The sequence below is a fragment of the Symphodus melops genome (genome assembly GCF_947650265.1).
Source record: "Symphodus melops genome assembly, chromosome: 12".
Lineage (NCBI taxonomy): Eukaryota > Metazoa > Chordata > Actinopteri > Labriformes > Labridae > Symphodus > Symphodus melops.
The window spans coordinates 2,707,919-2,735,800 of NC_136702.1; the positions used below are offsets into that span (position 1 = coordinate 2,707,919).

General features: G+C 42.4%; 1 protein-coding gene across 4 annotated transcripts; it reads right to left on the reverse strand.

Annotated features, from left to right (window-relative positions):
* Positions 1-5,206: 5,206 nt before the first annotated feature.
* mphosph8 (M-phase phosphoprotein 8) lies at positions 5,207-27,711 on the reverse strand. 4 transcript variants are annotated; one of them, XM_079357492.1, is made up of 14 exons: positions 27,387-27,695; positions 24,662-24,823; positions 23,136-24,149; positions 21,697-21,787; positions 20,861-21,118; positions 20,518-20,640; positions 20,104-20,192; positions 9,839-9,979; positions 9,644-9,730; positions 9,380-9,534; positions 8,497-8,648; positions 7,794-7,918; positions 7,414-7,497; positions 5,207-6,474 (listed from the first exon to the last, which is right to left on the reverse strand). In XM_079357492.1, exons 1-14 carry the CDS (start codon positions 27,480-27,482, stop codon positions 6,433-6,435), a joined length of 2,619 nt encoding a protein of 872 aa, XP_079213618.1. In that variant the 5' UTR covers positions 27,483-27,695; the 3' UTR covers positions 5,207-6,432. The 4 variants fall into 4 exon arrangements, with proteins under 4 accessions (XP_079213618.1, XP_079213616.1, XP_079213617.1 ...); XM_079357490.1 differs by lacking the exons at positions 5,207-6,474; positions 7,414-7,497; positions 7,794-7,918; ... (2 more) ...; positions 9,644-9,730; positions 9,839-9,979 and adding exons at positions 11,088-14,845; positions 15,124-17,488 and having other exon boundaries at positions 23,136-24,146; positions 27,387-27,711; XM_079357491.1 differs by lacking the exons at positions 5,207-6,474; positions 7,414-7,497; positions 7,794-7,918; ... (2 more) ...; positions 9,644-9,730; positions 9,839-9,979 and adding exons at positions 11,088-14,803; positions 15,124-17,488 and having other exon boundaries at positions 27,387-27,711.
* Positions 27,712-27,882: the final 171 nt, after the last annotated feature.

A 27,882-nucleotide genomic window follows, 5' to 3' on the forward strand; every position in this document is an offset into this window, starting at 1 on the left:
CACAAACATAACGTTAAACATAACTAACAGCAATATGACCCGGTGCACTAATAAATGATTCTGTAGACATGTACATTTAACTTAATATATCTGATCAAATGTATTCAATATCAATGCGTCATTGATTTTGTGGCAATTATTTAAGTAACTTTCAAACAAAAATGTTTAAGATAGTATCTGATTATTTTGGTTGCATTAAATGTAATCTTTATGTTTATGTAATTCTAAATTAAGATAATTTTTAATGAATCCAATTCAATAGAATTAGCCAGTTTTTAGTTGGCGACTTCATGTTATTTTTGCGCCTTTTTTCAGCTTTTGAATTCAGCAGCAACAGTCGACATTCCAGAGCAACAAATTCAGCGAGTGGATTTCTAAGTTTATCAGACGTTGAATTACTAATTTTGGTCCTGAAGTCAGTCATTTGGTCGAGTTTAGGCTGCAAATGTTTCTTGTTTATACTTGTGGCGGAGCTAGCGCAGAGCGAGTGCGGAGCAATGACAAACAGTTCTGCGCTGTTTATGAGGCAAACTGTGATTAAATTATTTTCTTGTAATTAATTAATCGTAAGTGTGGCATATAGAGCCATGGGTGGATTACCAGTATATCTAACGTCTGATTATATCTATTAAATAGGATTTGCAAAACTAATAATTATTATCATTATCAATACTATGATTTAGGTTTAATTCACAGTATATTTGGTGCCGCTCATGTAGGTGAAATGTCCAACTCCGACCAGCAGAGGGCGCGTTCGCTAGTCTGTGTGTAAGGACAAGTGAAGTCCTGCGCGAGACCGCAGACAGTAGAGATCGAGTACACACGAAGAAAGATGGGACTCTAAGACTGTGTTGTGAGCTGAACAAAAAGTCAGTCCCAGATCGCCACCCCATCCCCAGAATACAGTACATGCTGGACTCGCTCGCTGGCAGCTCCTGGTTCTCTGTGCTGGACCAGGGGAAGGCCTATCACCAGGGCTTCTTGGACAAGGAAAGCCAGTCCCTGACAGCTTTCATAACCCCCTGGATTCAGATCCCTTTTGGACTGAGTGCGGCAGCTGCTGAGTTCCAGAGAAACATGGAGAACTGTCTGCGTGGCCTGAGAGACATCATGTGTCAGCCGTATCTGGACAACAATCTGGTCCACAGCCCGAGCTTTGAGGACCACATCGAGCAACTGAGGACTGTGTTACACCGATACCAGGAGCATGGGGTGAAGTTCAGTCCCCGTAAGTGTGAGGTGCTGAAGAGAAAGGTGAGGTTTTTAGGACGGTTGGTGTCGGGAGAAGGCTACACAATGGACCCGTCTGAAGCGGCCCCAGTCCAAGCCTTAAAGGAGAAGTCGCCTAAAACTGTGGGAGAGCTGAGAAGAGTGATGGGATTCCTCTCATACTACCGCACGTACATCCCAAACTTCTCCAGAATAGCCCAGCCTCTCTACCAGCTGCTCTCGACACCACCCGATCGAGCGAATACAGAGAGGGCCAGAGCCACCACCAGGAAAAAGGGTAACCTCCCACCTAACACTCCTATACAGTAGACAGCACGCCACCAAGAGACACTGCACTCTCTCCTCGACAAGCTCATAGAGCCTCCTATTCTGGGGTACCCAGACATGACCCAGCCATTCGTTCTCCACACAGATGCATCCCAGGAGGGATTGGGAGCAGTACTGTATCAGAGACAGGACAGCAAGATGGTAGTCATAGGCTATGGCTCCAGAACTCTAACGCCACCCGAAAAAAGATATCATATGCACTAAGGGAAGTTAGAGTTTTTAGCACTAAAATGGGCAATATGCGAACGCTTTCGGGATTATCTGTATCATGCTGCACACTTTGTTGTTTATCTAGATAACAATCCCTAAACCTATATCCTCTCGACAGCCAAACTGAATGCTACAGGTCCTAGGTGGGTGGGTGAACTTTCCGAGTTTGACTTTTCCATCAAGTATAGACCGTGAAAGAGTAACGCCGATGCAGATGGCCTATCCCGCATGCCTTTAGATATCAATGCAATCATTAGACAGTGTACAGAGGAGGTGGGTCAGGAAGTGTTCAGTGCAGCAGTACAGGGAGTCAGAGTGAAGGGGGACACCCCCCCCCCCCCCAGTTTCTATAGAGACCCTAGACTTAGTATGAGATGCGAGGGCACACACTCAAACCAAGTCTTTGACCCCAGATCAAATACGAAACAGTCAAGAAAGAGACCCTGGCATCGGCCCAGTCCTGCAGTACAGGAAAGACGACCAGCATCCGTCCAGGAGAGCTCTGAGAGCGGAACCGGCAGACGTCAGAGTGCTAATGAGGCAGTGGACAAAGTTGTATGTCAATGAGGATGGAATTCTCTCCAGGAAAGCCGGAGACAAACAGCAACTCGTCCTCCCAAAAGAGCATCGTCAAACAGTGTCCCACGAGCTTCACAGAGAAATGGGACACCTGGGAGTCGAGCGAACTTTGAACCGGATCCAAGATCGATTCTATTGGGCCCACATGTACTCTGACATAGAACACTTTGTCACCCAGCAGTGTGAATGTCTCAAGTTAAAGCGACCTCACAAAGCAACTAGGGCTCCCATGACATCCATCGTCACAACACGGCCTGGTGAGTCAGTATGCTTTAACTTCTTACATCTAGAGGCCTGCAAACAGGGGTTCGAGTACATTCTAATTGTAATTTATCATTTCACGGGTTTTGCCCAAGCCTACGCCACGAAAAACAAGTCTGCCAAGACTGCTGTTGACAAACTGTTTAACGAGTTCACGCTGCGCATCGGATTTCCAGAGCGAATTCACCACGACATGGGGAGGGAGTTTGACAACCAGCTGATGGACCAACTCCAGAAGAGCAGTGATGTGCGGGGGTCCCACACCACATGTTACCACACCCAAGGCAACGGAAAGTGTGAGAGATTTACCCCGGATCTATCCTTGCCGTGCTTCACACCCTCACAAGTGAACAGAAGGCCGACTGGAAAAGCTCACTGACAAAGCTGGTGCACACTGTTTAGGTTTTTTTTTAAGTCACCTTGTGCGTGTTGGTTTTCTTAGAGAAGGGAGAGAAGAGACTCGGGTTCAAATTGAACAAACCAGAAAGTTTAATGAAGCAAGGAAATACAAAGCAGATACTGAGGGCGTTGTCTCAGCTGAGGGTCTACCTCGCTGACTCGCACGTCAGCAACCAAAACCAGAGAGTAGACAAGGAATGTAAGAAATCACAGGATTATATACAGTAGTAAGGTGCCTCCTCTAAAATGTTGGTGTGCTGTGTCAGCAGAAGTTTTAACAGAGGTGGGGTGATGTTTGTCCTTGAGGTTTTGCACCTGGAGAAGATGCCTAGAGAGTCTGTGCTGCAAGTTTAGAGCCAAAGGAAGAGGCCCAAATAAGGATATACTGAAGAGGCACATTGGCCTAACATTACAGTTATTTGTTAAATGATTATATAACGCGTACAACTGCACTCGCAGTGGGGTTACAGAGTTCTCTCCCTCTACTTACTCTACGGAAGGTCACCTCGATTGCCAGTAGACCTGCTTTTCAACCTGCAACTGAGAGAGGCAAAAGAGACTCACACTGAATACGTACAGGACTGGCAAAACCGAATGCGACGAGACTGTTCTAGCTCCATACTAGAGAAGCTCTGCGAGGCAAGAAAGGCAATGACGAAAGAGAACACGGAGCTGACCTGCAACCTGGTGGACGGGTGCTCGGACGCAACCTGTCACAGAGGGGCGGCCCTGGGAAGCCCTGGGAGGTCCTACTGGGAGAGTGAAGTGCATGTGGTGCACCCACGCACACGTGAGCGTACACACACACACCACAGTGTTTACTTGCAGGAACATTCAGAACTTAATTATATTTAAAGAGATTCTTCAGGAAAACCAGGAGACCTGTGGTGTCGTCAAAAACACGAGGGTTCAAACAATCAACAGAAAGAGAAAGCAGTCTAATTGATCACGCTTTTTTCTTCTGGACTTACTGTAAGATTCATCTCAACTATAAGTCTCATTTCTGCGGATCAGTTTTGAATGCATGCTAAAAGATGACGTAGTTCTTATTTGATCCTGTCTTCCTGCCAGGGACGCTCAGCCCATATAGGAGGGGCCCATATGACTAGAAAACAGTTGGTTTGACTCCAACGTGGTATAAATGAATAAAACGGGGGCGACTGTGGCTCAGTGGGTAGAGTTGTCGTCTCTCAAATTGCAAGGTCAAGGGTTCGATCCCCGAACATGTCCGATGTGCCCAAATTGCTCCGAACTGGATGGAGAAAAAGCACTGTTGCTGCTCCTGTGGTCGACTGCTTGCTGCGTGAGTCATCGTTAGGTTTTCACATAAACGGCAGAAGGCGAGTAATTGTCAAATAGCCTCCAGCAGCAAAGACTATACTTTTAAGTTTTGCATCAATTTTAGTTTTTTTTAGGTCTGATCAAAATCCTCAAAAACACTAGTGAGATCTTTCAAGTCTTCAAAAACCTAAACTGAAACTCTTTTCCTTTCTCTGACATGCTTTCATAAAAGATTGAAATTAAAACCATCTGACGCCATTTAACGGCCGAGGAGTGTCACAGGTGTCGGGTTACACATCTGGAGAGTCTTTCTGCCTGATCACACTAAACTGAGCTTTACGTCTATGACACCAGGTGAGAGCTATGGAACAACACAGTCAGACCAAATGACTTAGAAATATATTTGCACAAGAATGAACAAACCAGGAACCTTCCAGTTTGTATCTGCTTATCAAAACCATTCGACCCATTTCATTTTCATGCAAACATACAGTACATGCCTCCAAACCTCCGATGATTGAATTCTGCAGATTGTAAGTGAAAACTTGGGTCACATTTACATGCACCTTTTAGCTGTTGCTTATAAAAGAATTTAAACAGTCAAAAGAATTTATACGTCTCCTTTGCTTTCACATTATTGTCAGAAGTTAAAGACAAACTTCAAACTGTGATTGTCGAGGCAGCAAGAAGAGTCAAGTTTCCTTGATTCAACACAAGCCGAGTTCATGGGCAAAGATGCAAACAAATGTTTTTCATCAGACGTTCATTTCTTACTGTAGAAGAACTGCTTTTGATATTTTTCTGCAGGTCTACCATTCAAACCTGGACAGACAGGAAGTCAAAGGAGCATTCAGCATCTGTAAAGAGTGCCCGAGCTCTGCAGCATTCAGTCAACAACTAAGACAACAAACTTAAGCCCTTGAAAGTGAAGGAACCAGATTTTTATTGTGCACACTAAATAACTTAACTCAATCCTGCATTTGCAAAGAAAAAAAGCAACAGAACATAACCAGTCATCAGATGACACTTTATAACTGTATCTTTGTACGCATATATCTATATATAGCATGTGTATATTTACAGACCCAAAAATATAAAATCACTTTTTCTTCATTCATAAAAACATTATCCAGGCACTCTCTTCCTTCTGGTGTATGAACATCCACGTTCGAGAGTTCACTCCCGTTTATCCTGGTTTGAGATCGTCTTATCACACGTGAACAGCGCTGAACTTTAAGACGTCGCCTCATACTGGGATCAAAAAAAACAAAAACAAAAAAAAAACGTATCGATCTGACTTCTCTGATGACAACAAATTCTGATTCAGTGATTCAGAAATTTTGTTTCACAGTTTTTCTAAGGTTGTCAACATTTTGATGCCACGTTATGAAATCATACATCATCTGTTCCTGTAATGATGGACAGTATCGAAAAGGGTACCACAGCTTTAAAAAATATTCCTTTTCAATCCCAATCTGCCTCCAGAGAAGGAGACCGTGTGCAATCTAAACAGGTATGCACCACTTGTTAGAACACAGTATTTTTATAAAATAAGGTGTTAGCAAACACAGCATACGTGGGAAAGCAATACATTGGTCCAAGAAACATGCTGAATAATTGCAAAAAGGAGAGATGGAAAACCCTTCTGTATGTTCATCAAAATTACCCCTAAAAATCTACAGATGTATATACAAGCTAGGTTTGCAAACAAACACACGTCTATCTTGTCCACGCAGACAGAAGGCGGAGCTAGGAGAAAAGGCACGACCCAGGAGGGTTACAGAAATGAAAGGAGGGAGTTTCTGACCGCCACATTCTAGCAGGAAGCCGAGTAGCGTCGGTGTCAATATTTAAAAAAGGATCGGCTGTTTGAGTGTTAACTCGAGGTTTTATCAACCACACTGGACGAGCTGCAGTCTGGACGTCATCAACAAGCTTCAGTCTTCTCCGGGTTTTCACCGACGATGAAGAAGGCTGGCTTTTAAATGTCACGGTGACGAGGAGGAGTCAACACACGTTTCCTCTCGTTAAAGTCGACGAGCCTCGCAGAGTGTTTCAGCTGATTCTTAGTGTGTGTGTGTGTGTGGTGCTGTGTTGTTGTTAAGGCCGGGCTCGATGTGACTGTTGAGTTCATCAGAGGAGGCATCACTGCAGCTGGACTCTGTATGCAGAGATGAGGAGTTTGACCTGAAGAAAGAACATTTTACACTGTTAACAACAACTTTTGTTTAATGTCACAAAAATAACCTACTCTTCAACAAGTTTAAATAAGTCTTAGAGCTCTGCAAAAAACATGTGTGTGTAGTTTCTTGTTGTAAATCCACTCTGATCCTGTATTTTATCATGCTTATAAACCCCTCTATCTCAGCCCTGCTCGGAACAGGCTGTTTCTGTGTCTGTAGCTTTAAATATGTAAATGAGCTGTGTCTGACCACGCCCCCTCTCTGGAAGGGCTCGGGTGTACTCGCTGCTTTCTGGCTCCATGTCCTATTGTTTACGGTGAGAAGGCAGACTCAGAGGGCAGGACAAACACCTAGCTGTGGGAGTGTCACCCACCTGGGGGAGGGGCTACTGCCCTTTGTGATGTCATGAAGGGAACATCTCCAAAGTGCCTGTTTGAGCACACATTTTCTGAAAAGTGGAGCAGGCAGAAGACGGAGAGGATGGACTTTTCTCATCATTGGGACGAGATACCCATAGTAGTGCAGTGTTAGAGAAACAAGGTGAAGTATATGATGCATAATATCTGAGTTTTTGTTTGAAATATGCTGAATAAAAATGAAGGATCTGAAGTAAACGGCTCCTTATTTTCTGTTTTCTTCCATTAAAATAAAAAAAATATATATATATATATATATATATTATCTGTCAATAACGAGCTGGGGATTGAACCCCTAACTTTCCTGTTTAAGGACGACTGACAGACATTTAAACTGCCCGTCATCGACTGTGATTGTCAGAAACAAATTCGGACACTACCACCCTATTGTGCTGCTGAACCTGTGAACTGAAGGATCATTTTAACCTCCTTAACTTCAAACACAGCTTTAAATCTTACTTTATGAAATGGTGTGTGTGTGTGTGTGCGTGTGTGTGTGTGTGCATGTGTGTGTGTTTGAAAGTCACCTTGGCTGTCGGTGCCTCTGCTAGACGAATGAAGAGTCTGTTGATGCCTGGAACCGGACTGAAGGAGTAGATAAAGTGACTATCCTGCATGTTTGAAGACAAGAATAAACACTTAACCACAAAGAAGCACATCATCACATTTAACAGAATTATAGACCATGACTAATCACTTATACACAGGTTTATGTGTTGTCCTCCTTCAAGCAAATAATCTCACTTTGTAGATGTATTAAACATCTACTGCAATCATCGTCACTGTGAGAAGTATTATAACGGGCTATGGCACATTGGCTTGCTTGATCATAATTCTATGAATACTGATTCTTCTTGATCTAAACTTGATTTTTCAGAGCTGTGTGCTGTGCTTTGTAAGATCTAACCAGGAAGATGGGCAGCTGGAACTTGTCGTTGAGCACCACGGCGTGAACGCTGCAGGGTCCGCAGAGCCGGGCTGTTATTTCACTCAAGAAGTTAGCGTGGAAGATGAAGAGGAGGATCCCCGAGCCTGTAGCAGAAGAGAGGGGACAGAGGCGATGAGCATGGAGAGGAAAGAAGAAGGTCTCCGACTGCTTTTTTTGTTTTGTTGCAGCGCTATCGTGAAAGATACGCTGGTTTGCTCAGGGAAGCAATACATTGGTAAAAGAAAAAAAAAGGAGAGATGGAAAACCCTTCTGTAACATTGGTGACAAAATTAAAGTGGATGGGATGCCACAAAGGTTTTCATAAAAGCGCTGTCTGTGTTGATTGCTTCATCACTTTTGCACTGTTCTCTTGACGCCGTGCCTAATGAGTCCCCCCCCCACCCCCCCACCCCCGAACCTGAAACCCCTCGTGTCCGACAGGGATAAGAGGTGCATGTGGGAACACGCAAGTCAGGAGCATTTCAGGGGCGGTCCTAAACATTTCCCTGAATGCAGATGTGGAAGCAGCTTATGAGGTGTCTTGAAATGTTTTTATAAGTCAAGATACCCTCCATCCATTCGTCTCCTTCCCGATAAAAGACTGGGACGGACCTCTAACGATGTGATCTCCGTGTCTAAATATGCAACCAAGTTGATGACTTGCGGAGTGACAGTTTTTTACCCTCCGGTTGTGGTTGGGACTTGAAGCCAAACTCCAAGGAGAAGTCGGGTCCCTCACAGAGTCTGTGGCAGGCGAGAGGAAAAACCGGCTCCAGCAGCACCAGACGAGACTCAAAGTACGACCGGATCGTGTCCTCGGCCACGCTGGACAGCCTGAGAGACGGAGACATGCGCAGAGAAGAAGAACAGTGTTGAGAATTAAATCGCACATAAATCTGTCAACATTAACTTGTTATAAAAGTTAATCTGAGAACAAGATTAAAGCAACAATATGTAATTTCTCTCCGACTTAAAATACATTTCAGTCGATGTGATAGTACGACAACTTTCAACAGCGAGAATAACGTCTCCATTATGTCACAGGCCGCCGTCGGTTACTGGCGAGGGTTAGGGTTACTGGCTACTGTGCGGTTCTCCTGTACAGCTTCATGGCACTACCCTGTTAGCCCGTCTCGGTACTGTTTGATGAATGGCTGCGGCTGAGACATGACAAGAAGATAATGATGGATGATGCCAAGCAGAGAAAAGAAGAACGTGACCGAGCAAGATGCAGAGTGAACATCCCAGCAGATACTTAAGTCGTTTCCTGTTTCGCAGCTTTACCGGGTGCAGAAGTTCATCCAACCAAAAGGTATGTCTCAAGGTCGCATAGAAATAAACAAATCCATCTCACACAGAAAGTTGTACCTTCAGTCGACGTGGGTGTCAGGTTTCTGACAACACGCCAACCGAACTGATTTCCTACATAAAGTTGATTTAACTTTTGAAGTTCAGACTTTTTGTAAACAACACTTCAGCATCAATAACTCACTTTAATGTTAGTCAGTCAAAGACATCTGTGTCCGCTCTTCTCTATCAGAGTTTAAGTCGTGGTGAAAACTCACATGCTGATGTGGTCCTTGATGAGGTCGAACACCATCAGGTTGTTGCTGAGTTTGGCGAAGTACATGGCCGTGTTCTTGTGTTTGGACAGGATGTTGCAGTCGGCTCCGTACTCCAGCAGGAGGCGCACTACGTCAGCGTTCCCTCGTTTGCACGCCTAAAGTTAAAACACAGCAAACACTTAGCAACACTGTGCAGATCCTACCGCTTTAAAATATCTTAATGCTGACTTCAACACAGAACACGAGCGTCGTGTGCGTCTTCACCTTCATCAGTGCAGTCTCCCCGCCTATGTTCTGTGCGTTGACGTATGAGCCCGCCTCCAGCAGGATAGCAACAGTAGTCAAGAAATTCTAATAGATGACAGAAATACAAAAAGGAGGGAGAATAAATCTAATTCAGTTCTTCGTCCAGCATCACGGTAACAATTCTCCTCTCACGTGTGGCGAGAGGCTGCTTACCTTCTCTGCAGCGTGCATCAGGGCCGTGGTGCCGTTCTTCTGCCGTCCGTTCACCTTCACTCCCTTCTTGATCAGCAACCTGAGGATGTCATCCTGACCGCCTGCTGCTGCCAGCATGCTCAGAGACATACCACTCACATCCTGTTGACAAGCGGACGGAAACAAAGCCCCAGTGTCACAGACGAAGGTTGTAAAATGAACAGGTGTAAAATGACGTTTGGCTGTCGTACAGATAAGACGAGGGACGGTTAAACTTAAACCACACAGAGGCACATTGGCCGTTTTGTGCATCCATTATGTACACATTACATCTATATATGATTGAAGGATTCAGAAACAAATATCTGCATTTGAAAAGTAGTTTTTCAAACATTTTTTTTTGACTAAGTGTGTTGAAGTAGCTGCCTGAAGAGAACAAAACAAAATATATATCTTTTTTTTTTTTTTTTTTACCAACCTCTGCAGAGTTACATGAGCTGTATCTCTCTTGATTGGTTTTCATTTTACAGCAAGGCTCACGTGTGGCTAAACAAACCTTATATCCATGTGTACAGTCAACCTAAAGATGCTGATTGGTCTACCTTACCTGTTTGACCACTGTTCACTGAACAACCCTTCATGAATGAACATTCATGGCTCGCACAGAATGAATTCTACAGACGCTTGCTTAGACTGAACTTATCTCTAGCACCACAATGAGGTCCTTATTTTCTTTTTATTATAGAACAGTATTAAGGCGAGATGTCAAAGATAAGGAGGCAGACACATTATTGTACCAGGAGAGACTTTCTATTGAACTGATACTCTTACCTTGTTTTAAGCAGCAACGTCAGGTCTGAATTTAATAATTACTTCCCATGACCCAATGCCAAAACTATGTAATATTGTGGATGTAAGCTAAAGTGCTGAATATTTTTAATTCAAGCAGAACAGATTTAGAAAATCTCTTGAAAAAACATCAGGAGGAAACGTTACATGCAGCCAAAACATGTAGCGATGCCTCAAGTTTGCCATTTTGACTTTAGCAATCTTGGATATATTTTTGTTTCAAGCAAGAAGTGACTACATTTGACACCGAGATGGAAGTGCAGAGTTTGATCAAGACAAGTGTAAATATGATCGATGAAACCCAGCGTTCGTCTGCACTTCAGATTTAAATGTGATCGAGGGAAAGACAAAAAAAAAGAAACATTTAACAAGAAAGAAAAAAACCTTGACCTGATGTCTTCATGACAATAAAATCGTCAAGTTTTAAGCCATGAAGCAATTTATTGTACAAGCAGAAGTGTCTTACAATTTTTAGTAAGAGGGATAAAGTGAAGGCAACGAGATCACAACAGGATGAACAGTGACAATGATTGTGTGCTTATACAACAGCGATGAATGAACGAGATCTACCGTAGAGGAAAACCAAAGAGCAAATGTAGTGTATGAAAGATTTGTTTATTATTTCTAGACCTTTAAATGATTTTTTTCCTTTCCAAACAAAGGTTTAACTTGGCTGTAACTCTTAACAGTTAAAACTGCAACACAGATACATCAATTTGAAATGGAAGCAGTGACAAAGGGAAACCTGTGCACGAGTGAACGAGTTAGCATGAGTTAGCATTAGCATAGGTACACTCACCTTGGGTCTGCAGCCCTGCTCACACGCAGGGTTCACTTAGAAATGTTTGTTTCATTCATGTTGGACACGAAAGGCTTTGGTATGAAATGGAGGAACATTGGTTACTCTACAAAGGATCAATACAGCTGCTAACAAATCATTATTTGTTATAAGATGGCGCTACACAGATGGAGATCGATTGATTAATCAGAACTTGGATGTGTTGGATCACAACAACTAAATTAAAAAAATGGTAGCTTCAGTCATCCTTCTTAACCAAGCAACAGTTGGTTGATAATACATTTTTATAAACACTGTAAAATAAAACACTGTATAAGCACCGAATATCTGAAGGAAGCATTTTGACCTCTGCTGTAAAATGTGACCGGCTGCTAATGGTGCAGGATGAACAGTGTCGTAAGAATCCAGTAGAATCAAAAAGGTTTGTATGACTGATACCAGCTTGCATTTTCACCTCAAATGAAATGTGTAATTACGTTTGCAAATTTAACATCTTGAATCATAAATTGTCACAGGACAAAATAATCTGGATTTCATCAACTTCTTATCCACGGGGCAGAAAACAAAAGTGGCTTCTTTTAGCCGATGTTTTAAGTCTCATTCAACAAAGATTTCCCCATTGGGCGCCCATTTCTTAGAAGTGTGAATCAATGTCACTTTGACTTTCAGGATTCAGGACAAGTTGTACAATTATTTGTGAAAAAGAAAATTCTCAACTGCGGTTGTGCTGACATAATGGTTGTAGTAAGAACGTTACGTGTTTGACAAAATCTATCGACAGATAAAATATAGTACAGCAAATAATCAACATCACAAGGCAACTGAATCGAGGAGGCTGAATATAAATGTCCAACACTCCAGATGATAAAAAAATAAAGTGATACATATGCAAAGATGCAGTGTTTTTTTTTAACATATAGACAGAGTACATATAATACAATAACATACTAAAATATTCTACACACTTGCTGTATAGAGCTTTAAAAAAAACAAAACATAACCTTTAGGTAGCTTGTAAACAAACATGAAAATACAAATATATGCAGATAATGAACATTTATCAAACAGGATCTTCAACATAAAAATAGGTTTTCTAAGGTTAAGGAAAGAGGTATATAAACAGAGCTGCTAATTCTCTGACATCAGAAGGGAAAGTATGCCATTACTGCTGCAGGCTATCAGGGGCTGTCTACTCTAGAGGCTACTGGCTAAAGCAGGAACGTAGTACACTTGGGCCAGGCATTTTGGGAATTATGAAAAGCGAGTCAAAGCACATCTTTCACTTAGCAGTGGATGCAAGGATTTGCAGGTAGGCTTTCTCTTTTTGTTTTCTTCTTGTATTCAAATGAGTAAAAATGCTACTGAAAACAGCACAGACGGAAAGATTGATGTCCAAGTCAGTTTTGAAGTTGAGTAAAAGTCCCTCTGGAAATGTACGGACACTGACTCTACCGTTGATTGGTACAGAGTTGGGAAATTCCCCGGATCACAGTGGATGGGAAGGTTCCAAGCCATGGACACCATTTTTAGAAATACTGTTTCTGAAAATTTCCTTTTTCCAAATTTCCAAAGCTATATTGTTAACTGTCCACCACCAATGAATTTTTGGTTTGACAGTAACTAAATGATCACACATCTAAATTAAAACACTTTCTAGAGATAACGTTTTGATGAGCTGACAAATTATTACGTCTGACTGTGTTGCATACTTTAGGCGACATAAGCACATTACACGTGAATATCTGACTGGCTGGAGAAAAACCTAAACTACAAACATCCTTGGTTCAACCTACGTAGTGTATATTCATGCAACAATTCACCAACAGCTTGGCTGTCAACCTTGATTTTGAATAATTTAGCAACTTTTGTGTCTAAAAGAATAAAATGACAGTCTGTAATAGTTTTTTTTTTGGATACAGAGACCATGGTTCACAGACCACACATTTGACCACAATTAAAATTTGCTGGATTTTTAAGACCCATATAAATGTCTGGTTTAGCCACAGTTTCTACACAACTATGGTATCACTGACCTCATATTACAAATATTTACAATGAAAGATAAACTGGACCATCCCACTCCACATTTTGATTTTCAGTCTCTGGTTCGGGTCCTACACTTTGTTTGGAGGCGACTGGATGTCCTCTTCTTTTCAACGACTGAATTGAGTTATGTACATAGTATTTGACTTCCCTCCACGTTCTTGTGTTCAAGGCTGGTTCTGCAGCTAAGCATGCATCACAATCCTTTTTGCCTGGAACTTTCACCAGTTTACAAAAGTCTCCAAACTGACGTCTCACAGCTGCCTGTTCCTCCTCACTCCACAACCTCTTGTTTCTCTTCTGAGGCTTAACAGCTGGAGTGCCTCGTTTTCCTGCAGTGGACTTGGCCATGCTGTCCTGTACCACTGGTGTTCTGTCAGGAGCGTTGGGTGTATGGATGGTTGGGACGACCTGTGCAGTTGCAGGAGCCCTAGGTTGGTTTGTGAGGTAAGATGGTGTACTTGGATGATTCAGAGGCGTGAAGGAAGAAACGATGGGCCTACTTCTGTCAGTCAATGTTGAGAATGCAGGGATCATTGGAGCACTTGCTGTGTTTAATGACGTATAAGAAGGACTCATTGAGGTACTTGGGGAAGTGAGGGTGCTATAGTTAGGAATCAGAGGTAAATTTGTCATGTCTTGTGTCGTATACACAGATGGGTGTGGCATATTTGTGTTATTCTGTACATAGGAGGGAGACATTGGCATGATCATGTTCTCTGATGTGTAAGCTGGAGACATTAATGGGTTTGTAGTGTTGTGTGGGGTAAATGTAGGAACCACTTGTGTATCAGTAGCATTCAATGGTGTGAAAGAAGAAATCAGTTGTTGACTCGAATGGACCAAGTCCGTACTAGTAGAACACAAAGACGCATAACTCTGAGTCAAATCTTGTGAGTAAAGGGTTGTTGAGTCTCTCAAGTTGGTTGGCGTCGCCATCGTCATGCAACAATTTGAACTTTCTCTTATGTGATCTGGATTCACTGTTGTCATAGTACAGATGTTTGTGTCTTCCAAATCTGTTTTTGGTGTTTGGACTTCAGCCTTTGGACTCTCATTTGTGTTTCCTTCAGACCTACTTCTCCTTCGTACGGTCTGCAGTGTATTGTGCACATAGTTTTTGACATCTGTCCATGATCTTCCACAAAGGTCTGGTTCAGCAGCTATACAAGCATTGCACTCCTTTTTGCCTGGGACCTTCATTGCCGTGATGAATTCGCACAAGTAACGCTTCACTGCAGCCTGCTCCTTCTCACTCCACGGTCTTCTCTTCAAAGCAGGCTTTTGTGCAGTTCCTAAGAAGATAGAAGAAAGAAGAGTAGAGTCCTCTTTTACTCCTGAGAAGAGTAAAAGATTCATGATTACAAAACAGAAATAAATCTCTATCAAATTAAGGCTGCGGTATGCAGTCAACCTTTAAAGAAACAACCACATCTTCGGTAGAGTTTGGCAGTTCATCCTTGAGCTTGGATGAACTGTCAATCAAATTATGTTTTGTGTCTTTGCTCTTTAAAAGATTTGTGAAATCTCAAAAATTTTTAAACTGTATTTCTAAAATCAGCCGATATTTCCCCTCAAACATCTGTGATACACCAAAGCAGAACCAGATACGTACCATCTGTTGTAGTGCTGGGTTGACTTGATGGCAGCGTTCGATCCAGTTTAAGAAGCTGTTTGCTTACTTCCTCCAGTTGTGATGCATCATTTGAGAGTGTGTAACACTCCTGGCTGCTCTTATTGACCAGCATGGCCACTTGGTCCAATTCACTTTCACTGAGACTCATAAGCTGCCAGCAACCAGCGATTTGCTCTCTTAATGATGAGGACAGGAGTGCCTCTGGGTTTTTAACTCCACATTCCATCGCAGCCCTTCGAAAACAATCCAATCCTCTGATAAAGGAGGGACCTTCAGTCCGCGCAAACAGGTATGGGTTGGTTTTTGCCACACCAGCTTGTTCTCTGTTTTCAATGATTAATTCAATTGATGAAACCATCCTTTCCGTGAGTAGAACCAGCATGTTCCTACCAGACTGACCCTCTAGCTCCAACCTTGTAAAACTGGCACCAAGCTCCAGCTCCAATTTTGTGCTTCTTCGTATTTGATCTGCAGAGGGAACAAATTCGTCCCTACTCTTTCTGTGAGTGTAAGTTTGCAAGGGAATTCTGCCAATATTTCCTACCCTTCCTCTGTTAAATAGACATACATCTGCTAGAGTAGCCTCACTGAGCTTTTTCCACGTTGACAAACTAGGACTTTCTTTCAGCTCCCTCCTGGCTTCATCTTCTTCCCCTGTGATAAACCTGTGGAGTTTTATCAAATCTTCTGTGACTGTTGAATTATCTACTTCCACCTTCTTGACATCCTGCTTCAGTGATAATGCGAGAGCTTTACGAGAGAAACAGCCATTCCATTTTGTATCAAGAAGCTGGATGAACTTTTTCACTTCACTTTCAGTTTCACTGTCCTCTGTCATTCGACTTTCCCCAAAAGCTATCTCTGCAGCTCGTTTTAAGGAATAGCCAATCTTTGAGACAAGGGAAACCGTTTTAAACTTACTAGAACTGGGATCAAAACCACTTGCTTTTTTGGCCCCTTCAATGGCTAATTCAAATCTGGAAGGTTGACATATTTCATGCAAGTACTTCACGCTCTCGTCAAGCTCAATTACTGCTTGCAAAAATCTGCCAAGTTCCCTCATCTTTTGTGCAATATAAGCAAACTGAGACTTGTCATGGTCATACTTAGCAGACAAAGCGTTGCCATATTTACAAATGAGTGGGTCATTTCGGATAAGCCTCGAGATGTCATCTTGATGCATGATGTGGATGATTTCCTCACAGCCTCCAGTCAAGAATTCTGACATTGGAAGCAGCCTGGAGGCAGCGCTGTGGACACTGCTTCTTTTTGTCTTTTCAGAGGGTTTCTGATCTCCCTTTCTGGCTTTACATGATCGCTCGTGTCTCCATAAATCTGTTTTGCGATAGAAAGCAAAGCAGTGCTGACAAGGCAGGTAATCACGGACGGATATTCCAGGATTTTTTACCTGTTTCTTTGTCACAATTTCCCCCTCACCACTTTTGAGAACTTTGCAGTTATGTTCATAATCTCCTTTATTACGAATTTGGTCAAGCAAAGTCTGTCTGACTTTGGAACCTCTGGGAAAGTGTATTGCATGGGACACATCAGTTTCGTCAGCATGTTTTCTTTCCAAATGCTTTGCAATCTGAGTGAAAGCCTGTTTGCAATATAAACAGAAGTGCTTTTTGCCCGACTCTCTTTTCTCCTCATTCTCGGAGCTAGGCATAGTTTCAAGAACTTTCTTGCAGGTCCTTGAGCTGGATCGCGTCGGTTGCTTCCTCTCCACAGTTCGCCTGTGTTGTCCTAACAGTGTATCCTCAATGGCCTTAGTGTCAGACTCATTAAGAACTTGATCTGAACCGTCAGACTGACCTTCTACCACATCCTCAGTCTCATCACTTGAGTCATTCGCTTCCTCACTTGAGCTTTGTTCTGCAGGTACTTCTTTTTGCTCTCCTCTCCTCGTCAGTATCCTTCCATCAGTCGGGGTTTGATTTGAAGGATCAGAGGTGAAACCTACTTTACTTGATAAACCGCCCTCCGAGTTGTCTGACATCTGGTCTTCTTGCGCATGGTCATCCTTTCCTTGATCATCCTGCTTAGTTGCTGAATTACAACCAGTGTCTTTGAATTCAGTTCCATTCTCCCCAGCAATACGTATACTTTCATGATCTCTTATTGTCCCTTGTTCAGACTTCGTATTAGAAGTAGAGCTGTTTATGTTTTCACCAGCTATAAGACAATCCAAATCTCGTGGAAAATTAACTTTCACTTCTGTATTGCCCTCTCCATTTCTTGAAATGTCAAGGTTAGAAGTCAACCTATAAGGGTCACTCGAACTTCTCTCTTCAATCAAGCTCCTCTCTGCTTCAAATGACCTCGTCTCACCCATAGTACAGGCCTGTAAAAGAACAAGTATATGTAAGACTTAACGCCAAATCAGAAGCCATGAATAATTTGAGAAACTTCAGCAAAATAATGTAAGCGGAGGAAAAACAAAAAACAAAAGTTGGTTGAAATTTTGGTTGTTAAATGATGGTGATAGGCCAAATTAATTTTGTTATCTTGAAAAAACAAAACAAAAAAAAAACACGTCTGTTTTACGCATCAGCACCTTGGCAATGCCCCACCCAGATCCAGACTCACTCAAACAGAAGTCAATGTGATGGCCACACATCACTACCGACATCGGTAACAAAAAAAAAAAAACTTCTGACACCTCTCAAATCTCCAGTACAAAGACCACATGTGACCCATTTGATAACAATTAATGGCTTTATTGGATCAAGCAGTGTTTTGACATCGTAAATGTCCAACCAAAGTAAATGTAATCATGAGGTGTTGGATGAAGTGCTACATGGAGGGTACAGAATATGAACTGACGCTACACCTACATGCATTGGCTTTAAAATCAAGACAAAAGTTTGGCTTAGCAAGTTAGCATAGCAACGTTTTTTCACAATTAAATCTATGAAAGTCATAATTTAACATAACATGTCTTGATGTGGCTACAGAAAGGTCCAGGACAAGGCAAGGCACAGATGCAAAAACAGGGGAACACTTTTACAGTGTTCAGCCATTCAACTACCAACATTATGTTTTTTTTGTAAGTAGATTTAATGTATCCTTAAAAAATGTTAAATGGTAAGATAAAGAAATAAAGCTTTCTGATAGTTACTGGTGCATGCTGTTTTTTACATGTGCTATGTTTATGATGGTGATACATGTTCCCAACATTATGTACCTGCTTCAAAGGGATCATCTTGTCCAATCACGTCTTGTGTTCAGTGTCTTCTTCATCTGGCTTGTTCTCTGGAAGGACAGAGAACACCAAGGTCTCTAATGTGCATGAAATATATATATATACATATATTGTTAAAAAACAAAAATCGTATAATTGTATTAAAAGTCAATTTCAAACTAGCTTAGGTCAAGCTGCTAAAAGCTCAAGTACTCAACACATTTAACGTCATGCAGGGAATCAGAAAGATCTCATGACATAGAAAGATAAGGTCGACAATAAGCAACACAACTCTTTATGTACTTCATTAGATTATAAGAATAATTAACCTCTAAAACTTTATTTAAACATTTGTTTGGCTTGATTAAATGTAAACAAAACTAAGGGTAGTATAAATTACCAACACTATCACATCACTAAAGACATTTTGGTTTACATAAAAAGGTTAAAACATGTGATGACCCTCTCTTACCTGCATTTGGCGCCTTGCAGTCATTCAAAACGTCTTGAGGCGTTGAATTGGCAGTAGACATGAAGTCATTGTGTAGATCTTGTCGAGACAGGTTGTCCCGATGCACATCGTCTTTATCTATAATTTTTCTTTACGGTAAATAGTTTAGAGAGTACCTCCAAACATGATGACAGTGGGTAATCTCGACTGCTTGATTTGGTCCTATGAAGTCATTTTGCTGTGTTTCATTCCTGCCCTTTTTAAATTCTGGTTTCTTGAGATACTCGAAATATGTTACAGAAAGTCAAATCATAAAAAAAAGAAGAAAAAAAAGACTGAGATTTTTCAAATGTATGTACTTAAATGTGTTCCTCTATATACCAGCTAGACATTTCTTTTAGGGAAGTTAGACTTTTGAGCTTAAAACACTTAATTAAAAAAATGACTAAACCTATGTGACATAATTTTAGTTGTTGATTAATTTACCTTTAATATTTCCAAAAGGTTTTAAAACCAGAGAAAGTCTTAGTTGTATAGTTGTAACCACCAGTGTATTTCATAGCAGCCATCATGACAGACATCGTTGCCATGGAAACACTGGATGTTGCATCTAAGACCGCTGCATAAGGAAGCAGGAGCTGCTTCTTAGAGCTGCTGTATCTGCTGCTGTGATAAATTATTAATGACCACATCGTCGGTAAACATATTTTCTTCCTCAGGTTGGTTTGACTACGGTCAACACGGAGTTCTTTTTTCCATCAGAGGTGAAGTTGGAGTAGCAGAGAGAATCGCTCCCATGATTCCCCTCCAGCCTCGACGCCATCTTTTGTTTTGATTAAGAGCTCCCATGGCGGCTGAATTTACGCACTGTGCGTTAAAATATGTCACGTGTCGAGATATTCCACTGAGGACAAATACGTTTCCTAAAACCTTTATCTTCTTTTTACTATTTTTAACATTCCTGCTTCTCGTTCGTTGAAGTGGAGTGAGATTTTAACGCTATGCCAGCTCATGCCTTTCATCCAGAAGACCTGGCTGGGCAAGAGTTCAACTGGATTAGATGTTTTTTTCTTTTTCTTTTTCCAGCGCTGTTACACTTGTCATGAACAACAATCACACATCAGCATCAACACTCCCACCACAATCACACTGGGACCACCAAGGTGTGAGCAGTAACGCTTGAGAGATGAGTATTTTTCTTGGAAGTCTTACAGAACCGAAAGTTCTCAAAACGAGAGGGTTCTTCGTTTGGATTTTATAAAACATTTAAGATGCAGTGAGGGGATAAAAAAAAAAAAAAAAGAAAAAAAAAAAAGGAACATACCTCTTGGTCCAGATTGTAGTCTTCTTTGGAATTAAGTGCCAATTTTACTGCCATGTAATCTCCACTTTTCACAGCATCGCGCAGCTCACCTGACGGGAACAAATCAGAGCCAGATTCAGTTTAAAAGGAGCAAACGTAATAAAACTGTTACAATCCAAAACACTTTACAAGCTAGAGTAAAAAGGAAACGACATTATCTCTTTAAAAAAATACTCAGTGAGGGAACGTTTAGAAAACTGTTGTTTTGAGCCACTGTGAGATTCTTCTTCTGTCTGAGTTAACAAGCAAATATCCTCGTGAATATCCTTGACCGAGATGGAGAGACACATTTTAGCTTCTTGGATGATTCTTCATAGCAGCAGACAGAAGTCTGCTAAACATCTGAGGGATAAAAGGAGTAAAGGCTGAACTCACTTGGAGATAGCGGGGGACCAGACAGGATCTCATCTTCCCCATTTAGGTGCTTCTGGAAGTCGTCCAGTGTCATCCAGTCCAGGTTCAGGTCCATCCCGAGACTCAAGGTGGCGTGGCCCTTGTCTGTAAGGAAACGCATTGCAGAGTGACACATCGTTAGTTTGCATGAGGAAACGTTCACACTGCAACTCCAAACACTCTAAAAAAGCTTGATAACATAAACTTTGTGTCTCATAATGTTTGTGTTTAAACCGTTTTAATAAGTCAAGTTTTGCATTAAATAAAGTTAAGCTTGACAAAAGTAAACATCAGCTTATGCTCAAAGGCAAGATCAGAAAAATACCAGATTTGTCAGCGCCCTCTGCTGGGTCCTGGACGTCCTGATTGTCGTCACATGCCATGAAGAGTCTGGGCTCGCTGTCCTCTCTCTTCTTGCGCCTGTCGTCTGTCGATGTCCTCCTGTCCCAGCTGGCCCGCTGCGCCTCCTCTGGCTTCTCTCTCTTGTCCCGGGGATCTTCTACTGGTCTCTGCTTTGCTGTGGGTTCATCCTCCTTCTCATCGCTGTCCAGACTGAAGCCGTGACTCTGGCCTGGCCTTGGAGCTAAAGGGGGGGGGGGGGGGGGGACCAGAGACCAGACAGTCAGAAACATCATCCTCCCATCACAGCTGTCAATCAAGAGCAGCTGCTATTCCCGCTCCATGAGGGGACTGGTTTCTCACTGGGGATAATGGTTGTGTTGCTGGACTTAAACAGAAGCTGTTTGTGAGGAGCTGATGAGATCACAGCTGATAGGGAGACTATTCACTCCTTTTGTAGCTCTGATTATAGTCAACAGATCCATACATGGAGGTTTTATGTTCAGTCATGTTTCCAATTCTAAAACGATAAGCAAAGAGTTTCAGTGACAAATAAATTTAAATAAGAGGAAGACACACAAAAGCTACTGCTTTGGAGTAATCTTTATCCTTTTACAGACATTACTGTGATGCTTCTGCACGAGTTTTTCTTTTTTTTTTTTAAGATCTGTATCTGACTGATTATTGTACAAAAACATTACACACATTTAATTCGCCTTTTTTTTTTATTTGCTTTTTTTTCCTCCCTGTTTTTTGTGTTGTGTTTTCTTTCACCTGCTGAGAGGTAAGCTCGGGGCTGATGTGTCCGTGTGAAATGCGTACCATCTGATTGCTTGGTCTTCTCCGATTCTGCTTTCTGAGCTGGAGACTCTTTGGTTGGCTTAGAGAGCTTCTCCATCTTTCCGACGAGTTGCTGTTAGAAAGAAAAAAAACAACAAAAAACGTGTTAAAACCTTGTATTTAATATCTGAGCAGCAGGATCCATCTCTCTGAATGTCTGTCTCATTCTGAGCGTAAACGGACAGCTTCCTGTCTGTGGCCTTTTCCCCTCTGCTGGTGTGACTAATGCAAAATGTCTCCAATCAACATGCAATAAAGATACGTAGATTGGAGGTGAGTTCTGCACTCCTGGTTTCTATTTTGGGGAATATTTGTTTGGACAACACGGGTGTTTTAAAAAGTTTCACAAAGCTAAATTAACGGTACACATTGGTTCAATTTTCAGGATATATTGCAAACCTGGATAACAAAGACCTTGTTTTGTAATTCTGGCTCATACGTTGAGGGTGCAAAGTTGTCCCGTACCGAGTTAAAGCAAATAATATTTCATAACGTGTCAGATCACAACTGGAGTTGTTTAAGGAAACGTTTCTGATAGAACAGGACAGCTGTCGGTAAAATAAACACATGAACACTTTCCTCCCCGGTTTAAAATAAATAAATAAAGACCGATAACAGCAAAGGGACGTGTGGTCGAGTCCACATCCTCATGTCTGAGAAGACAGGAAACAACAGCTTCCTCACTGACTCTGTGGTTTATTTCATGTCAACCAGATACAGCCTGAAACCTCGGGGACTTCTCCACACTGAAGGCTGTCCTCTTTGAAGTGTACCGTGCAGAAGCACACCTCATCCAAGCGTGCAGATCGGAGAACTCCCACGAGTCAGGGTGAAGCCTGCTCGGGCTCGATGCGGACGGCCTCATGTGAGTACGCCCTTCAGATGTCATGGACACATTCGAGTTACGTTGTTTGGCAGGTCAGGTGTCACAATTACATGACTGTTGACACACAGGAGCAGGAGTGTGATTAATGCTAATTGCGTCAGCTGAGAGCTGTTATGGGACGTATCTGCACCAAGCAGCAGTCTGAGAAGGCTGTTATCTTATTGACAACGACAAATCTGTCAGCCAAAAGTTAAAAAAAAAAAGAAAGAGAGCAGACGTTCAACTCAGCCAACCAATGAAACTATTTCAGCAAGTTCAGTCAACGCGTCCACTATGATGGATAAACACATTTAGCACGAATGCTTCGGGCTGTAACGAGTCACCCAGGATTCTGACTTCACGATACTCTCACATTATTTTGAGAGGCGACCGGAGCTTCTCACTGTGGTGTCGAGTCAACGCTGCATCGTGTTGGTTTGTAAACGTCTCTACGCTTTCATTTTCTCTCTTTCTACTGACGCTCACAACCTCGACACCTTCAGATCGATTTGTAACCGCCTCGCGGTGAATCTTTACATCCCTGCTGACGCTGTACCTTGGTGGGTTTGCTGATGCTTTTCTCCGGGGTGGGCTGATGTACCGGCTGCCTTCGGGGGGCCAGGTCCTTGGCCCCGCAGTTTAACAGGAACTTCTCAAACAGGTTGGTGGAGCCCGTGGCGTCCTTCGGTCCCAAAACCTCCTCTTTAGCCACGTCCTCCTCCTTACCCTTGGCGCCGCCGGCTGCTGTGACGGAGGACGAGGAGGAGGAGGAGGACGTGGAGGAGGACGGGGCTTTGGGCGGTGCAGCGGCGCTCTCCTGCCCTTTGCTCTTAGCTTTCCTGTGCAAAGTGGAGCTGTCGCTGGAGTCGGAGTGCGGGGCGGACTCCTCTTTGCTTTTGGAGGTGAGACTCTTGAGTTTTTGGAGGCTGCTCTCTTTCAGCGGAGTGTCGGGCTTTTTGCCCTTCTTGTCCTGGATTATGTCCTTAATGCCCTGCAGCTTCACTTCCCACTTCCCCTTCTTTTGCCTGACCTTGTCCTCCAAACGGGCCTTCTCGGCTGATTTTGCGTCTGCACTGTCGTCCACCTGAGACTCCGAAGGGCCGTCGCTGAGGTCGTCCTCGAGAGGCGCAGCGGCCTCGTCTTCCGAGGTCTCCAGCTTCCTTTCCTTCTTTCCTTTCCTTTTCTTTCCCTCGTCTGTCTTTTCCTTCTTGTGCTTTCCTCCATCTTTTCCCTTCTCCTTCTTGTGTTTTTTCGGGGGGACGGACTCGCTGTCCTCCTCGTCAGAGTCAACCACTCGCTTTTTCGTGTCGCTCTTTTTCTCCCTGGGAGGAGAGGACGGAGTCGGGGGTTTCTCGTCTTCTTCGTCCGTCTCTGGCGCCGGCAGAGGTCTGAAGTCCTCCTTCCGTTTCTCTTTCTTCTTCTTCTTCTTCTTCTCCTTCGGAAGTGGCTCCTCCTCGTCTTCCTTGAGCTTGGTCTTTTTCTTCTTGATGGGCGCCACGCTGGGTCGATCTTTGTCACTGTCACTCTCCGAGTCGGCATCGAAGACGTCGCTCTTTGTTGGCAGCAGCTTCTAGCAGAAGAGCAGCAGAAGAAAAACAAGACATGTCAGAAAGCTTCAAGGTTTGCTCGATGTTTCAGACCTCGGGGTAACACGGTCCTATCAGTCCGTCCTGCTGACGTACAGGCGGTTATAACCAGCGACGTACAAACAAGGACGATGAGACGACTAAAGAAAATGGAAAAAGTTCTGAGGAATAAACTACTAAACAATAAATGTGAGTTTTTCTTCTGCAACCTTTTAAAAAGCAGTCAGCCTTTTTTTTTTTTTTTGATTTACTGAACTGTAAACGAGATCACTCGGCTTTTTTTTTTTTTTTTTTAAACAAAGCTTTAGAGAGACAGAAAAGTCAAAGTGTGTTTTCATCATTTAACACGTCTCAGCCTGTTTTATAATTCACCCATGATGAGTGACGAGTTTTGGACACAAGCTAAATAAAGGTTTCTTTTGTCTTGTGTGACGAGTAAAGAGCAACATCAGCGATTGTTTGTGAGCACAGACACTCGGCTGTCACTTTGACTTACCACACTCTTCTTGGCTTCTGCTTCTTTCTTGGCCTTTATTTCAGCCATGGTCTTCTTGAACGTTAAGAGGACCTCACGACAATCCTCCAAATGGGCCTCGGGCTCCCAAGTGTCATCGTCAGAGCAGTAGTTCTTCCACCGCACTCTGTACAGCACTTCACCCTTCACACACACACAGAGAGAGAGAGAGAGAGAGAGTGAGTGAAACTCGAGCGTTTTGTCCACACTAACCTGACACAGTGGGCAGGACACTTGTTTGGTTTATTTTATTCCATTCATGACGCCAGAGATTGGAGTGAATGGGGACGACACAGATCACGGCGCTGCACACCCCAAAAGCTGGAAAAAAGGGAACATTCACTGAAAAGAAAAGAGTCGATAATTACACGTTACTTTATGTGCGCCATATTTTCAGCAACTAATAGAACAAGGTAGGGTGATGTTTCATCAGGAAATCATCCAGGGTTTCTGATGTGACAAACTAAACATGCAATGTATACCATCTTTTTGTTTTGTTTTGCAGGCCAGTTCCAGCTGAGTCTAAAAAGCGAAGAGTCCAAGCTAAACAAAAGTCTTTAAGAGATGCAGAAAAAGAGTGAAGCACCTAGCTTCAACTGCGACGTCACAAAGTGTCAGAGCAGCTTCTTTACGTGGCTTCCCAGCTGCGTCCCATCACATTTGCACTGTGCCGAACATATTTACAGGAAAGTGTTTCAACAGCTGCATCTTCATGTAGCCGTTGTTAGCAGGCCCTACTGTCTCTGCCTTCACTCCCATTAGTGTTTTGATATTTTACAAGCAGGTGGTCGAAAAACACTGGAGACTCTGACGAGAGAATTCATGACGCAGGGCCAGGAATATGTCCGCCTCGTGTCGAAGCCAAACGACAGTGTGATCAATCTGCAAAATGCCAACAAACGTATTCAAACTGTTTTACTTTGGACAGAAAGATCAGCACGATGATGATTACGTTGGATTGAGCATTGCACAACCTGGGGCGTTGGTGGCACAGTGGTTAATGCATGCGCTCTACGTACAGAAGCGATAGTCCTTTAAGCGGGCGGCCCAGGTTCGAATCTGACCTGTGGCCTTTCCCGCATGTCAATCCCCACTCTCTCTCTCTCTTCATCCACTGTTCTATCTCTCCAATAAAGGCTAAAAAAAAACCCCAACCTTTTTCTGGGATTTCTCCTTTTCCCAATAAGTCTGTATCCAGCTGTAATCTCCCCGTCTTCATCAGGCTAATTTACTGTCTTTAAAATGAGTTATAACGCGAAGCTGAGCTCCCGATCAAAACGTTTATCCAGCGTGAATTCATACATCGCCTAAGTTGATGTAAACAAACAGAGTTAATGTCAAGAGAGTTTGACAGAAAACAGAAAGTCCCCTCTCCTTACACGCTCACGTGAAGGCCGAGTTCATAATAAAGTGTGAAAATGTGTCAGCGCCCCGCTATGAGGCCGGTCTCTTTGTAAACACAACTGGAGACGAGAAGAAGGAGAAGAATGACCGCTGAGAAGATGATGATAAACACACAGCCTGATTAGAAATAACATGCAGAAATACTTGCACATCATGTTACGTACATGTGTGATTATACTGCGCTCACATTTAAGAAGTCCTGATAAGAAAAATATATATATATATATATATATATATATATATATATATATAAACAATGAATGAGTCACGTGTAGCTCTTAAATATTAGCTTTATTATGAACTTAATATAATAAAATAACAATCATACTTTAAATGAGAACTACATGAAAATGTATTGGTGTAGTTTCAAAACACTAAAATCAAATCCTTGAGAAAGCTCCTTTGTTTTCATCTTTAACACAGACAGATTTCTGACGGCAGAAGTTCAACCAATCATCTTTGTATTATAGATATATTTGTCTTTGTACACAAATAAAGATGGATTGATTGACTTATAGCACTATAATGCCCATTCATAACAAGTGTTGTCTCTAGACGCAAAAAAGGAGGAAAAAAAAAGACTTTAATCATTGTTAAAACTTTCCCCCCTTTATAATGAAATACCTGATGTGGTATTTTTATTTTAAAGGATGTAGCTTGATATATTTCATTCAGTGATACATGTATACAGAGAAAAATACAAACTAATAGGAACTTAAGATAAGATCATCAGTCATCACTTGACTAAAACTGCACATTTTCTCTAAATAAAAAAAAAACTAAAGGAAAAATCTAAAGCTGTGATAACACCTGGGTGGGTGTTACAAAATCTAATGACAGCTGAACCTGCAAAGAAATCTTACATGGGCTACTGTTCTATTTTTTAGCTGTGAAAAATAGATGCTATCAATTCATCCTCAAATAATTAAATGTTGAGCATGCCACAGGATAAAAAAAGAAGCCTTTTTAAATAAATATTTGCAGGATTGCAGAGAGCAGTCCGTCCTTGGCCCCAGCAGGGGAGAGGCAAAGCGGACATCATGGGAGAAGTTGTCCAAAAACAAAAAAAAAACCCGAAGCTATGTGTGCAGGAGGAGGAAGTAGCAGCACAGCGATACGTTGTAATTATCAGACAATGAAAATGCATGAAAATGCAGCTCAGATAGATTACAAACAAGTGTGTTGACAGGCCTCAAGACACCATTGTAGGTGGGCTATGCGTCGTGAGAGTGGAGTGAAAGCAATGCCAGCCATGTTTGCCCAAAGCAGGGAGCTAAGTAAGTAGCAGTGAGCTAGTTTTTACCTCTTCCACCCGCATGTCAATGATCCTCTCCACTTCGTACTGATCCTCTCCTTCGTCGCTGTCCGCAGCCTCCACCTTGTCGGGCTCAGCCGCCATGGCTGCAGTTTGGTGCAAAAATAAATATAAGCAATATTTGATTTAGCACTCCTAAAAGGCCGCGTTGGCTGCTAGGTAACAACAGACAGGACAGCTAATGTACCCGAGCTGTACCTGGCTGTGTGTAGTTACTGCACACTACTTAGCTCTGCAGCTCAGAGCAGCTACCGCCCGCTTCTACGATGATGCGTTCAAGTGCTGCCTCAAACCTCGGTCGAATTCGTCGCGAGTATCCCGAACGAAAACTCCTGTCTCCTTTAACGTTAGTATATCTAAAAACATCACTTTGTTTTTGTCTGAAACTACTTTTTTTCTCTCCGTAAAATACAGAACACAAATAATTAAAACAGGAAGCTCATTAAAAAAAACAAACAAAAAAAAAAAGAGAAAAAAACATCAA